This window comes from Acipenser ruthenus, chromosome 14 (assembly GCF_902713425.1).
Source record: "Acipenser ruthenus chromosome 14, fAciRut3.2 maternal haplotype, whole genome shotgun sequence".
NCBI lineage: Eukaryota > Metazoa > Chordata > Actinopteri > Acipenseriformes > Acipenseridae > Acipenser > Acipenser ruthenus.
Genome location: NC_081202.1, coordinates 23,307,719 through 23,324,191, shown reverse-complemented (window position 1 = coordinate 23,324,191; position 16,473 = coordinate 23,307,719). Strand labels below are relative to the sequence as shown.

The 16,473-nt window shown below is 35.0% G+C and overlaps 1 protein-coding gene across 9 annotated transcripts in view; it reads left to right on the top strand.

Annotated features, from left to right (window-relative positions):
- The window catches only part of LOC117419822 (transcription factor SOX-5-like), a 231,395-nt gene that overhangs the window by 138,863 nt on the left and 76,059 nt on the right, over positions 1-16,473 (top strand). For all 9 annotated transcript variants that reach the window (XM_034033046.3, XM_058986152.1, XM_058986153.1 and 6 more), the window contains 2 exons: positions 6,112-6,343; positions 12,485-12,701. In XM_034033046.3, coding sequence (XP_033888937.1) covers positions 6,112-6,343; positions 12,485-12,701 — 449 coding nt within the window. The remainder of the gene's footprint in view (positions 1-6,111; positions 6,344-12,484; positions 12,702-16,473) is intronic.

Genomic DNA, 16,473 nt, shown 5'->3' with positions numbered 1-16,473 from the left:
AAGGGGAAAAATAAAGAAGGTGGCTGTCAATGGGGGTATTTTTCTTTTAATTCACTATAATGTCCTATACGTTGGTGATCTGACATCTGTAATATAGGTTTTGTCGTGGTTTGGCTTTTTTCACATGGGGAGGAGGGTGGGGGGGAAGCACAGATGAGATTTACAACTTGTTTAATTTCAGCGTGTTTAATTTTGTTTCCGTTTGCTTTGTTGCAATATTTACCAAATAAATCTCCCAGTTAGGAACTCTTTGTTCTATGGCACACTACTATTTCAGAACTTAAAAATATAGAGGCTGTGCAGAAACTTACATATTTAGCAGTTTTGAAAATAAAGTGCTGATTATAAAGGGAGTGGGTTAGTTACACCTTTAGCACATCTGAATTCCTTTCATTCAAAGCTCAGTGTTTGATGGGTTAAAAAAAAAGAAAGAGCGAATGAGTACTTTCCATTGAAAGCTTTGTTATCGAGTGGGTTAAATATACTGTAAAGGATTCAGAGCTCTAACAGGATAATGATGGTTCTGGCACTATGTTATTTATGTTTCAAACCAATTATGTTTGTTTATTACAAATAATGTAGGAACCCTTGTCTGAATAGAATATATTGGAAGTTGTCTATGTTAGGCATCTTCTGTTCTACCTAAAGTTATTTATTTGTGTAACACTAGGGATTTCACTAACTGGTGATTATATTATGAAAGGGCTGTTTGTAAAGCATTTATAAGGAGCAGATTACCTGCATTTTGCATAGCAAAAGACACCTTCATTCACTGTGCTTGTGTTTCCTATAGAATAGCTCATTCCACCAGCTAGCCAGTTTCTTAAAAATCACTCACAAGATAATGTATACATTTCTTTAATAGCTGTATATTCTCAGCTGTATCGAAAACTGTATGAAAGGGCGAAAGTGGAGGTTGTTGATACAAAAGTAGCTAGCTTGTAGAACCAGTTCACTCCCAATAAGAAAGATGTTTGCTTCACTTTTTATGGAAGCTATGTATATGAAACAATACAAGATTTAATTTTTTTTGTTTGTTTTGGTTGTTTGTTTGTTTTCAAAAATAGTGTTCTGGTACTCCTTCAACAATGCATATTATTTCTTAAAGGAACAGATGCAAATAATAACACAGCTGGGGCTGGTGAGAAGTATATTCAAATTTTAAAATAAATGCTATATATAACCCAGTATTACACATTGTAAGGTTTTTTTTTTTATTTGTGGGAGAAATAAATGTAACTTCCTCATATGCTAAATACCCAGCTAGCACTTTACAGTTGATATTGGTCATTTTCTATAAATGTATCACCAACTTCTTTCTTTGTTGCATTCCAAACCCACTGTTAACTTGCATCATGCAGTTATTACTTTGTTCTTTCATAAAATAATTACTGACATGTAACTGCATGTGAAGACAGACACAGAAAAACATGATACATTAAAATATATTTTGTTTGCTTTCATATTTTATGATGTTACTAAAAAGAAAAGTCTTTGCCTACACAGAACATAATAGACTTTTCCCCATTAATGTCTGAAAGGTAGCATTCATTTCCTAATATCAGTGAAGTAGTCTTAAGATTTTAAAATGTAAGATTGTTTCTTTCACATTTTTTAATGTTTTATTAATTCTATCATTAAATATATATATATATATATATATATATATATATATATATATATATATATATATATATATATATATATATATATATATATATATATGTCAAGGTACTGTCAATATCCACCAAATTACCAACCCCAGTTTGAAAGATATCTCTTTAAACTGTACAGATTCACCACCATGTATCACAGTAGATGTGGTGCCTTGCTTGTCATACAGCTCTCCTGCCCATCTTCAAATGACCTGCCACTGAGTTGTCAACAACTTTGAGACCTGTGATCCTGTGTACAACATATTGTTAGTTAAAATCACTGAACACAGTTTAGTTATTGTAAAATGTTAAATACTTTAAGACATCACCGTTGCGTTGGTTATTCGTGAATTAAGAATTGAAGTGTTTTTAGTTCAGTGATTCAAAACATATTTCTTAATTTCTAACTGCTCTTTCACTATCATATATTTAAATGGAAATTATGTAAAGGTATGCTCTGAAATATTCAAAAGTACATTGGATTGAACCCACAACCCTCCGGGCAGCAGTGTGGAGTAGTGGTTAGGGCTCTGGACTCTTGACCGGAGGGTCGTGTGTTCAATCCCTGGTAGGGGACACTGCTGCTGTACCCTTGAGCAAGGTACTTTACCTAGATTGCTCCAGTGAAAACCCAACTGTATAAATGGGTAATTGTATGTAAAAATAATGTGATATCTTGTAACAATTGTAAGTCGCCCTGGATAAGAGCGTCTGCTAAGAAATAAATAATACACAAAACCTAATAGAATGTTCATAAACTCATTGTGAATAGTGCCCATTGTTTCAGAAATGCAAATATTGCTGTATTACACTTATTATTTGTAGTGACAATGCAGGGCATCAGAATTATGTGTAAGTAGAACTAGACAGATACAGTATTTGACAGATTGCTGATTAAGAACATAGATATGTTTTCACATCACAAGTGTGCAATTTTAGAAAACAAATCCCACTTAATCAGAGCACATGAATACACATGAATAATTAATATGAACATTAACTGTGGTTTTTAAAAGAAATCAGAGCACATAAAAGGAACAGTTGTAAAATTAAATCAGACTGATGTTTCCAGAAACAACAAAATAGTAAATCTGCTATTGTAAAAGTAAAATAGTACTGTACTGTGCAGATTGGTTAATATTGAAGTTAGCTCTATATGCTGATTTCTTTGATCTGCATTATAGTTATACTGGTACATAGTTACATTATTCTAATGTCTGCTAATTATGACCTTAGAGACCATACTTACTGCTGATTTATCTACAAAATAAAAAGCTTGTTTTTTTTTATCCGCACCTCACTACAGTTTTATGTAGGCTATCCACCAGGACAGGTCCGCCAACTTTAAATTCAGTTGCTAATATAACCCCTCATAACCTCTGAGATTCAATATTGTATAAAAAATGATGCTTCAAAGAGATTGGAGGAAATAGAGATTTTATTGCTCAATCGAAGCTGTGAAAAAAAGGTTTTGGCATCTGTACTGTACGCTTTACTCTCTACTGTGGTCTGTAGAATAATTTATTATTCAATAATAATAATAATAATAATAATAATAATAATAATAATAATATATTTTACTTCAGTAAAGCTTTATATAACAACTCTTGTTAGCAAACAGTAAGTTTATATTGTTAATAAATAGGGCAAAATTGGATAATATATGTAAACTGCATGTTTGAGAATCAATTTGCTACTAATAGGCTAAATAATTCAGGCATAAATAACAGGGCCACACTTACACCCATATCAAAGCTATTAAAAATGTATTTGTTTGGGGAGTAAAATGAACAAGAAGTACATCCCAAACAGGTCATACTAAACAGTGAAATGCTGCAATTGCATTTTTTTTTCTGTATTCCTGTATTTGGCACTTCAAAAAGATATTAAACTAGCTCCTATACCGGAATAGGCAGCGGACCACGCATGGCAAACAGCCAGCATGGCATATCTTATCAGTGGTGGATCTGAGGATCTGACTTTTTTTTTTCATTTTACTTTTTCTCCTTCCCTAGCGGGCAGCCACTAACCCCCTCCTTAAAGAAGGTGCAACACCTTAAAGCTTCAATCAGGGTCCGACATCTCGCCTCATCTCACTCCTGGCAACAATTGTAAACCCACCATGCAAAAGGGCAGCCCAGCAGGGCAATACTGTGTTGAGCTGATGCATCAAGTGTATTTCAGATTTGTAAATATTTTATATCCATGATTGAGCTGTGATTGTCAAACTCACATCAAGAGTGTACATGGTAGAACCTGAAAGGCATAGGCATGTCACATGTAGGTATTAACACCCTAGTAGTCATTTTAAATGCACAATGTGCAGTTGTTGCCTTATATTCTGGACCCAAAGTAAATAATGGCCCTTTTAGAAGTTATTAGTTGGGGAAAAGTATATACATAAGGCTTTTTTTTGTTTTGTTTTTGTTTTTGATCCTGAAATCCAAATGGATGAAGTACATAACAAAAAGGTTTTGTTTTTGGAGAACTGGACAACGAAGACTAAACCGCAGTATGTTTATATAAGGCCTCATAAGGAGATACAGCAGTAATTTTGAATTAACTGGAGGACCTACCCATGGGTGTGTCCTGCCAGAGAGAGAAACAAAAGGTTGCAGTGAGTGTGTATGGAGGTAAAATAAACAAACATGGTTGGAGATCTCTCAGCCTCAGAGTTTGCTGCTGAGCGTGCTCCCTGGCAGTCTTTGAGGACCTTAGTTTATTCAGCTGGATTCTCTGTGAGGTTTTTTTCTTCTTTTTTATTGCTGTTTGGAGCAACAGACCACTAAGTAGACAGACCTCACTGAGTGTTAAAGACTTCCATGGAAAAGGGAAGTTCTTATTTTTTGAGATCTTAATACTGTTTGGGAAAAGGATTTAATGTAATACCTTTCAGTTGCCACACAAGGATGATTGTAAGCAGAGAAGTCAGAATCTAAGGTACCAACAAGGCCATAGTCAGGATGTGAAACAGCTTTTGTTTCTCTTGCAGTTTAATTTGTTTGACTTTTACAAAACATTGGCTGAAATACACTTACAATACTTGATTGCAAAATCAATAAACACACTGAAGCACTGTCAGTAAACATTACATTTTCTTTTGTAGATATCACTAAAAAGTCAGAATTTTTGCTTAAAACATTGACAGCTATGCATAAAAGGTACCATTTAAAAAACATTTTTCTAGAAACCACATGTTTAATTCATTCATAAGCAAGCCTGTGCAGTATTTGGTCTACTTTGAGGAAAATGTTTATTTAAAGGATTCCTGCCCATGGGCTAGGGTGCTTATTTTTTCATATGTATTAAGAAAGCAGCTCCCTTCTTGCTGTTTTTTTCACTCTCTTAGACTTTTCTCTCTCAAAGCTTTAGCTGTGTGAGGGATTTGCATAATACTCCAAGGTGGTTTCATTGTTTTGCATATGCTTTTATAAGAAACATACACATTTTCAAAGGGTGGTGGTGACAATAGATTCAAGGCTGAGAAGTTCTTATACAATTACCTATAATTGCCAGGAAAAAATTATTAAAACCTTTTACTACAACTTAATTCAACATTTTAATGGGAAATGGGAAGAAAACTATTTGAGGTAAAATCTAACTGTGTGCAATACAGACAAAGACCTTTCTTTTATGATGGGACAAGAGATCAATATTTTATTCTTTGTTCATACCTTTTATTTGAGTATCTTGGGCATTTCATTTGAAGAGTGTTACGATATGCCTTTATTCTCAGTGTATTTCATTTACCAAATGTCCTTCCCTGTATTGCTAACCTTGTAATAAGACCATTAAAACAAATAATAGCTAATTTTTTTGTTTTTTCTACAGAATTTTTTTTTCTTTTCATTTTAAAAACCTAATTTGGGTTTCAAGTGTGAGGACAGTTGCTTTAGTAGAAATTTGTAGTTCTGTTTATTTTTAATTTTTTTTAAATATATTTGTGAACCTTATAATTTAAGAAATATATATTTTTATTGTGAGGCAATATCTGTATTGATTAGACCAAAGAACAACACCTTGCTCCAGGCAAATCCATATTTAACAAAAAGCTGAACAAAATGAGTTGAGGCTAATATGAATTCCATGCTCATAATGGTTGGTATCAGTTTTATTAGAAAGTGTTATGCCATACTGGAAAAAATATGGATATATATAGTTGCATCAAATAAACAAATGTTTCAAATGTTATACAAGTAAAATGTTGTATGACCCAACTGAATGAAGAAACTGCTATATCAGAATTTAAACCGATTTGCCTTTGCTGATGCCTGCTTGCCTGTCTTTCTGCCATGCTGGTTCACCAGTGGTATTTGGATGGGTTCCTAGACAGTGTCAGCTAATACACAAAGCCCTGTCTACAACAATGGCACAAAAATGCAATGGGCACAATGAAAGACTTCTGTGGATGTTTCATACTCACTCTGTTTCTATCTTTTTTTTTTGTTGTTTCCAGGATGTCTTCCAAGCGACCAGCCTCTCCATATGGGGGAACAGATGGAGAGGTAGTCATGACGACAAGCAGACAGAAATTGGAAGATAAGGAGAGTGATGGGCTCCCTGTCATTCACCTACCCCTGAACTCCAGTTATTCCAGCAAGCTTCAGTCGGAGGAGTTTCAGTCTGTAAACTCTTTGACCAGGGAAAATTTCGGCCTTGACAGTCCCACTTCTCTCCACAACTCAATGGTAGGAGTTTTTCATACAGTATGTTTCTAAAGTGCGATAGATGGGATAATTACACACAGATGCCTCTTTTTTGAGAAGGTCCTGAGGCAAAAAGCAGAAAGTTACAAAATAAAACAAGTTACCACAGGTAATGTTGTGCAGTGTTTGTATAGGGCTACATGTAACTTCTTCATAACCTCATTTGAGTTATTTCAAGATTTATATGGTGATTCATGACCTATCCCAATTTGTTTCAGATCATTTGGGAAATGTGAAAGGTAAAGGGAAAGTATACCCATGGTTGTTCATAACAATTTAATAGTTATCAACCGTTTATTCTTAATTCTATAATTTTTTCCTCCTGACCCCATGAAAACTATTGAAGAAATTGTTAAAAAGTATGCATTCAGTATTCAATAAGAAACAGCACTCTTATTAATATAATGTATTCCCCAATTAATCTAAGAAGCTCTAACACTTTAATTGATGTGTTCTCCAAGACATTTATTACGGTATTATGTTTCTTGTCTACAACTTGTGATTTGAGGATTTTTTTTTTTATATCAGACGATCCAATATACACTACTCTATAGATGAAAGCACATTGTACAGGTTACAAAGTGGACATGTGTACTCTAATAATGGGACCCTTTTTAATCTATAGGTTAATGTGTCATATAATGTTGTTCTCCTTTTACCACTGAAAGACCAAGTTATTATGTTACAGGTGCTATCTAACTGAAGTGTAAAACTACATTAATGAGAACATTTAGCTCAATGAAAAACAACTCTTAAAATACAGCATCCTGAACTGGTTACCTTTTATTACTACTTTGCAAATTTAAGTCATATAAACTATCGTGAGATATCAGCTGGTTGGGTAAGTCATTTACTGCGCTACATAAAATATGCTGTCCCTGACCTGTGTAACTTTTGTGCTTCTGGGTGTTGATTTAGGAGATATGTCAGGTCTGTACTTCTGTTAACTCGTTGAAACTTTGCTCTACATTACGGAAACATTAACCGAAAAATATGCCGTTTCCCTTTTCTGTTTGCTTAAAAGAATCTGATTTTGCCATCGAAAAATAAAATGAGAACTGGTGTTGGAAACTAGATGCAGCTGTTTCTGTAAGTGTTCTTGCTCGTGGGTTCTCAGGAGTTCTATTTATCCTCATAAAGTTTTTGTCAAAGTAAAAGTAATGGGTGAAATCTAATGTTCAATAGATTTCCTTGCTAAAATACAGTTACTGGTTTAGTGTAAAACAGGACCATTTGATTTCAGACTTTTCCCAAGTTCAAAATGTCTTAGTTCTGTTTTGTTTTCGAAAACGAGTACAGTGTCGGTAAGATAAGATCAAAGCCATGTATTGACAAATGAAATCAAGTTTCATGCATGTAGCAGCGTTCAGATCAGGTCGTATTTGGCATTTATTTATTTTAAAGAAAAATCTAATGAGAAAAATGTAATAAGAAAATTAGTTTTTTTTAAAAAATAGAACTAAAAACGCAACTCGCCAAACACAAAATGTCTCTTTAATCATTTGGATGACAACTAAAATGGACAGACTGTTTGAAAAATAAAAGGCAAGCCGATATGAAAGTAGAATCAGTGGATTATTAAGTTCTAAGCTTCTTTTGGGGTGGATTGCGAAGCTGGTTGCCATGTGTAAGATGTTACGTTTGCAAAGGCTTTAGCTCCAATCCGATCCCCTCTGACTGGCATCAAAGTTGAGTGAGAGAGAGATTTACATGTGAAAACTCAGAGGGGCTTTGTCACGGCAATTGTATAAAGTGATATACAGTGTAAATCGACTTGAGCGTGTCCCTGGATAGCGGGTGGCTTACAGCCTCTCGCAAGCAGAGATTACTGCTTTATCTTGTCATACTAAATTAACACGGTGCCACACAGTTATACAGTGGTGACCTCTTCATCTGTGGAAATTGCTACTAAGAGAGAAAAGGGATGGTATTTAAATATCTCTCGTCTGTTTTTTTCTTCTTCTTTTCTCCTTTCATGGCCCCTAGAGTTTTAGAGTAAAGGCTGCTGCATTTAGAACAGGGGGAGGATTTTACATACAGGTGATAATGGCTAGGTGTTAATTAATCCTTTGTTGTCTGATTAATGAGTATTGAATGCCAGCATGTAAAGTAATGAATCGAGAGAAGTTTTTTCTATGTGCCTTATCCACCCATTCCATGTATAATTTGTACCATTTCATTTGCTTAAAGGATGAAACACAACCTTGATAGATTAGATAGATTTGTTAAGAAGACTTGTCATACTCGCTATTATTTGAAAAATACTTTATTAATCTCTATGTAGGACATGTGGAAATCAACAAAATTGGTTCATATTGGATAGTTATATACTGGGTAAAGGTTTCTTCACAATTAAATATTGTTGACCTTAATTATTATCATTGCAATTATATATATATATATATATATATATATATATATATATATATATATATATATATATATATATATATATATATATATACACTGCTGTGCAAAAGTCTTAGACATGTTGCATTTTTCTACTCTGATGCATTATGAGCATCAACAATTTACTCAAAGCCTCCACTAGTGTTTTCTACTATTATAACAACATTGACTTTCTACTATTATAACAACATTGACTTGCATAAAGAAGGAAAAACATTGAGTGAAATAACTCACACCACTCGATTTTCAAGGTGTGGCATCCAAAGCATAATCAACAAGTACAGAGAAACATCATCTGTAATTGACAAACCCAGGACTGGAAGACCCAAAAAGCTGTCTAACAAGGATGAGCAATACTTGAAGATAATATCCTTAAGGAATAGAAAGAAGACAAGCGTTGAATTGATAAGCAGAAGGCACAGGTGTCGTTGTCCATCAAATCAACAGTGCGAAAGTCACTCTTGAAATCAGGACTTAAAGGATGTGTTGCAATAAGAATACCTCTGTTAAGAAAGGGGAACAAGACTAAAAGGCTAAAATATGCACAAGAACACAGAAATTGGACTATGGAAGAATGATCAAAGGTGCTTTGGACTGTTCTGAAAATTGGTCTAACTAAAACCATTATTAATAAACTGAAGTTTTTTTGTTTACAACTTCTTTTTGTATTATTATCAGTATTATTAATATTATTTACACTTTTAGTGTATGTTCCCTTGCAAAGAGAACCAAATGCTTTACTCCTTTATATTCTGCCTGGCTGTTCTCAGGTATACCCTCTGATCTACATCCCCAAGCTTCATGCCCTCATAGGCTTAAAATCAAAAGCTGACAAAATCTATTTTTTAGCTATTATTTACTTAAAGGATTTACTTACAGTATTTGCCAGTACCTGTCAGAAATGGCTTAAAATGACAGCACAAGTGTTCTTTTTAGAGTCAACAGTGACATCTTTTTTTAAAAAATTTAAATATTCATTATAGGCACCTAATTGTTTACCGGGGCCCTCATTAACTATTTGGTATATCTGAATGTGCACTAGTCAGATATATGCTTTTAAATGGTTCAATTCTATTTCCATGCTTAAGCTTTAAAACGATAAAGTAAAACACTTTACAGAGTATAGTTAATTTACCTTGTTAGGAGTGATTTAGAATAGAATTGACATTTGCAAACTAAAAGCAGAACCACCTACACTCTTAGTAGTGCTCATCAAAATTCATACATGCAATACACATGCATATGAATACTCAGCTGCGGAAATGGCTATTATATAGTTATTTTTGTAAACAGTAGTTGGGTGTAAATGTCAAATACAGCTTTCCACCTGCACCTGCTTGTCAGCTACAGTATTGTAGGGGATACAAGTTATTTCCAGTCTCTAATGCTGCCTTCAAATACAGGAATCACTGGCATTTGATGCTGGTAATGTAAAGTGTTTTGTGAATTCCCTGTGGTGTGAGGTTAGATTTCGTTGGGGGTTTATATTCTTTGTGCTGTAGTCCCCATCTTTCTGCTGAGGTGACACCCCAAATGTACTTGTACAATGCTAAACCCTGGTAAAGGAGTCAAGCTAGTTGGCTTAGGGAGTTATAATCTTAGCATTTGAATCCGTGCAAACAGTTCATTAATTAATTTAACCGTATTTAAAGCACCATGTTGTTTAAACAGGGTTGAGTAAGCACCTTTGTTATGAACTCCAGTTGTGACAGTGCCTGGGAATATGAGCACAGGAATAGTTGGGGTTTTTTTGTGCTTTTTTTTTAAAGACAGTTTTCAGAAATAAAGTGTTTCTTTTTAAGTAGGCTATGGATTAAAGAAATGCGATATGACAGGTGTGACATGATTTTTTAAATACACGCACAGTTAATGTCAGAGCTTTACAAAAAAAAGCACACTATTGTTGTTATGATCAGTGCAGTTGCAAGTGCTGGTCCTTTCAACCAAGTTTTGATATGAAATACCCTAGGACATTTGTTTTCCATATTATTTTACTTTGGCAGTTTGTTTGTCACACGAGGCCAAAAAATGTAATTCTCAATGCCAAATTTCAATCTTAACTGCTAATTCTATTTATTTTTTAATCTCTCTTTTAACTAAGGGATTATAACACAGATTAAACCATGAAGATGGTATCCTGGAGACGGGTCAAAGGACAAGGCTCAGAATCCATGAATGACAGAGCTAAAAATTAAATGAATGTTTTAGAGAAAAACAAAAATGACACAGCCAAGTGAAAATGTTGAGAGAAAAACAACTTGAGCTTTTACATAGTATGTTTCTTTTAAAAAATCACAGCATTTCATATGAAGAAGTGTCTCCACAGGGCAGCTGCCCTCTGTTTCATTACAATCTGGAATTCTACAACTTCTAGTATCTGGTTTGCAATGTGATTGATATCACCCTCTGTGATAAATGTTCCTAATGCTTTTCACCATTGTTCTGATGGTTTCTACATTCATTGATCCTTCTACATGGAAACTGGCCTCTATAACTCTCTCTCTCTCTCTCTCTCCCTCTCTCCCTCTCTCTCTCTCTCTCTCTCTCTATATATATATATATATATAGATAGATAGATAGATAGATAGATAGATAGATAGATAGATAGATAGATAAACATTAGGATCCATAAAGATCCATTTTAAAATATTAGGAATCAGAAGAAAAAAATAACATGCCTAAATGTATGTGTTGTCAATGTACAGTAGGTTGCATTGGAAAAACAGGTCTTGTTTTCTGAAGGTGCTGAGTCTTAAGCCCCTGTACTGTATGGATCCGTTCTACTCCTAACTGAAACGGCAGCCTGCTCAGGCTGGATAATTCCTTTGTCTAGTGATGTGACTTTTCCTGTCAATCACTTATGTGCTGTATTAGATAATAGGACTAGATTATGTAAAGCTTAACTAAGATTAACAAAGGAAGACCATTGGCCTCATCTGCAAATATCTGACATGTTCTGTAATTAAACCTTACAAAATATATCTCTGCTTTGGAAGAGAGCCAGTTGCCAAGGAAAGGAGGGTGAACTCCTTGCTGCTTATACCAAGTAATAAAGTACAGTATCTCTCGTGATTTATATATCTAAACTGTATGTTTGATTAAATACATTCATACAGATACTTTAGTTTTTATTGTCTGTTGCAGCGAAAGGTTAACACTTTTTCAGCCAAGTCAGACGATATTACACTTTCAATTGCAGAATTAGCAATCAATAAGCCTTCAGAAGCAATTTCCCACTTCAGACTGGAAGGCCACTTGGTTATTGTTACACACAGCTACAGGTTATTTTTCTGAAGAAGTGAAAATTAGCCTGGTGTTGTGTAGGCATTGGTCTACCAAGGTCAATTGTTCCCAAAATACGTTTGGGTTGTTTTATGAAAGCAGGTGTATTTATATTGTTATACTATTAGTTGTGAATATGCCAGCTTTGCTGAGGTATGGATTTCCAGCATTTATGAACAGCTGTATTAACAGCCATTTAACATAAATCTCAGCTCATAAAAAATGATCACAGAGCGTTCCGTAAAACATCAACTATCTTCTGCAGTAATCATCATCGGTCTATGTTAAGAATATAACATACGATAATTTAAAATAATCGTGTCACTACTACTCAAATATAATTAACTATTTTTGTTATCAATTATATATCTTTTTAATGTCAGCACGCTAACAACTAAGTGTTGGACTGACAATTCTTTGCTTTGTCTTTAGGAACAAGATGGCATAAAGGGTCCGTCTCTGAGTCCATATGCGCAGCAAAACTCATCTACCTCACCGACTAAGACAGAAGACGGGGCTCGTCAGGGCAGCGACTCGGGCTCCAGCATGGCTCTGGGGACCCCAGAGAGACGCAAGGGCAGCCTGGCCGATGTGGTGGACACACTGAAACAGAGGAAAATGGAGGAGCTTATCAAAAACGAGCCTGAGGGTAAGTTCAGGAACAATATACAGTCGCAGATAAAAGTATTCGTGCAGTTAAAAAAATTGAACAACAATAAAGAAAGTGAATTCTATAATTCCAATTGTTCTATTGAAAGATATAAATTAAAGTAGAGATTCAGCTTCATAATAAAACAACAGATTATTCATAACATACATACAATGAAAAAGAACATGCAAAAACTAACTTCATACTTTGACAAAAGTATTTGGGCACCCTTACATTAGTATTTTGAATGCCCACCTTTTGCTTCCTTTACAGCTTGCAGTCTTTTTTTGTATTTTGAAACCAGTTCCTGGCATCTTAAATTATAAATGTGTTTTATTATAAAGCTGAATCTCTACTTTAATGTATATATTTCAATAGAACAATTAGAAGTTGTAGAAATCACTTTCTTTGTGGTTTTTCTCATTTTTTTAACTGCCCAAATACTTTTGCCTGCAACTGTGTGTGTGTGTGTGTGTGTACATATATATACAGGGGTTAGAATGAATATTTGAAGCCATCAGAAGTAACTTCTTCTGAGGTTGTCATTTTGAGTTGGTAATATATGAGAGAAAGGGTTAAAATCCACAATAATAAATTGATCATTCCCTGTGGGTTATTTGCCAGCAGGTAATATTTCCCACGCATTTGTCTTCTGAGCTTTAGGTGACAGGTAAACAATGTTATAACCACCTGTGCTATACCACCGTACACTCAAAAATGATTAGTGTCTGTTTTTACCATACAGCTTTGAGGAGTAAGACCTCCCCTCCCAGCCATGTGGGATAAGTAGGAGTCATTAATTGTGAGTAGTGGATTACTAAAGTAATCCTCCTTATGGTGGAAGGCACGCTTCACCCACTCACCTATGAGGCTCTCCTTATCTAGCCACACACAACTTAGTGGATTCTTGCCTGTAATCCACAGTTCATTGTTGTGTATCTGAGCAGTGTACATAATTTTTGTTGTTATGCAAGCAATTATGTAAGGGTTATTGAAGGCATAAGTCATACAGAATTCCATGTCCACCAATATATTCCTGAAGAGATAAGAGGGACACTAAAGAGAGCATAACAGAGATCATTTGGATGTGTCCAGTAACACACCTTTATCTCCTCATCAGAGTTTTTCATTTGTGAATAACACATTTCTGTAATGAGACTGTGGCAAAGTCACATCTTTTGTTTGAAGAGAGATAGCATGAACTGGTTGTACCATTGTCTGCAGCGCTTTGCATATTTATTACAAGTCCAATTGTGCAGTAACAATTTACGTTTTTAATGCGAGGTACTAGAAGATTGCTATCTTATTCTTTCATGTTTTAGTGACTTTAGTGAGTAGGCTCAGCTACATTATGTCAAATAATTATAAACAAATATATATATATATATATATATATATATATATATATATATATATATATATATATATATATATATATTATGTGTAGTTTTTGCTACTCGACCCGACCCCCCCCCCCCCCCGTTCAAATCCTCAATAAGGTACAGTAACACCCAATTGATGTTGGCAGGTCAAAAGAATAAAAGAATGAAAAAACATGAACATGTATCCTAGATATTAAATATTTAGTTAATTGTTGCTTTATAAATATCTGGCGAATGTCAAGAAGGATATTGAAAGATAGTTTCATTCTGCACTCAAGGGACAAATAAACAAACGGTATAGCTGCAAAGACTGCTCAGCGCACTTAATGAGCTACTTTTCAGTTGAAAATACATTTGGAACATGCTCATTTATTTTGAGCTCTTGTCTGGAACACAGTGAGTTTGAAGTGGCACAGATACAGTATCTCTGAGCTCCTTTCACCAATTTCTTAGACATGTTCACATTACATACAAGGAACAAAAAAGGCTTCTTGGTTTTCCCACCACTATTTAAAATACCCAGTTATTTGAATGCTGTTTTTCATCTTCATGTTCATGAATTCAACGCTAAGTGGCATCAGCACTTATAACTAGGCTTGCTACTTTTCAATATTAATCAGTAAAGTTCGTTAAACGTCGAATTCCCCAAAAATATGAGTTTGACTGAAATAGATTTATATACGATAAACGTCGCTAAAACCACTTACCAAAAGTAATCATTTAAAAATCATCTATAGTTTGTGTAGTTTTAATACTTGCTGTCTGTCCCGTCTCCGTTCTGCTCTGAATGGCTGGGGGTCGCTGTCAGTCATCTCAGTGGTCTGTTAATACTGTAGTTTTACCCTGTTCTGACAGATCTCATTGACTGAAGCAGTGCTAGAATGCTCTCATTTGCCAGCTACAGTGCCTGTCATTCAAAGCACCTACTTTGAAATTAGCGGGTTAAGGTGTACGTAAGCTTTTGCTTTAGGTATACGGTGACAGTTACTAGTTTGATTTGAAAATGGGGTGCAAGAGAAAAACACTTAATGAATATTGTGCACAATACCCTGGCCGACGGTTGAAGTCTCCGTGGCAGGATGAAGTGGGCCCGTCTGCCTTGCCTTCCAGTGACTCCAAGTCCAGCTGTGCTGAAGCAGGAGAGGGGGAGCTCAGACTCTGAATAATAAGTGCAAGTTAGTTCTGTTCAGCTATCTAATGTTTTGTTCGTAAATTTGTGCTATAAAGGCCTGTGTAATACACTTTTATATGCTGCATTTACTACAGTTTTTTTGAGACAATTTTTAAGTGTATAGCTCAGCTGTGACCAAACGTTATTTCAATTAGAATGTTGGTAACCATGGTTTTGTTACATGTTGAGTATGATAAAGGGGTTTCGCTAAATGAGAAGTTTTTCAATGGCATAAAAAGTTTTTTTTGGTTTTTTTAAAGCATAAAGGTCGATTTCACCCATTCCTGCTTGAATTGAAAAATGAAGATTGAAAAAAAATAACGGTAAATTCTTTGTAAAATAAACGTCGATATTAATTGTCGATTTGGCAAAAAAATAAAAATCTTATAATTGTATGAAAGAGTAGCTAAACCACTTCCCTAAAGAAACATACCATAGGTGCATTTTTCTTGGTCTGGGCCATAATAAAAGAGATATGTGTTGTTTGAGAATTAGCAGCACATATTAAACAAACTACTGAATGCAGCTAAAAAGAAAAATTAATTGCCATCCCATTCCCCAGAAAACCCTTCGCTAATGTTTAGGTTTTAATAAAAAAATTACACACGCCCTGCATCCCATTTCACGATCCCACTACCTAATAGTTTAGATGTGGGGTGTTGGGTGTCGGGGGTGGGCGTGGAAGGCTAGGCAACAATGAGCAATATTGAATCATGTTGGGCAGAGAGGGAGGCTGTGTGAGCTCTAGAGACTCCATTAGTGAAGGTTACAGTTAGACATTAGAATGGTTACCGGGTCCACACATTATCTCTGCGCTGTTAAAATGAAATGTGTAAACAAAGGACCTGCAGCTTCTTGAGAGAGAGAGAGAGAGAGAGAGAGAGAGAGAGAGAGCGAGAGAGTGAAAGAGCGAGAGAGAGAGAGAGAGAGAGAGAGAGAGAGAGAGAGAACATGCATTGAGCTTTACAGATGTACCCAGCAGAAAAGCCTTTTCCCCTGCTGGTCATTGTTTGGTTGTATATCTCTCAAAGGCCATTAAAAGCGAATGGTAGGTTGCGATGAACAATTAATTAAGCCATAGTTTCAATCATTATGAAAGTGCCGTATTCATTGTTTTCTCCCTCTTTTCCTTTGGAGAGTGATTAAACAGGAGAGCTAGGTGTATAATAAAAGCTTTGGTAGATAAATAGTTGTGGACTGTCAAGGCAGTGCATGTATA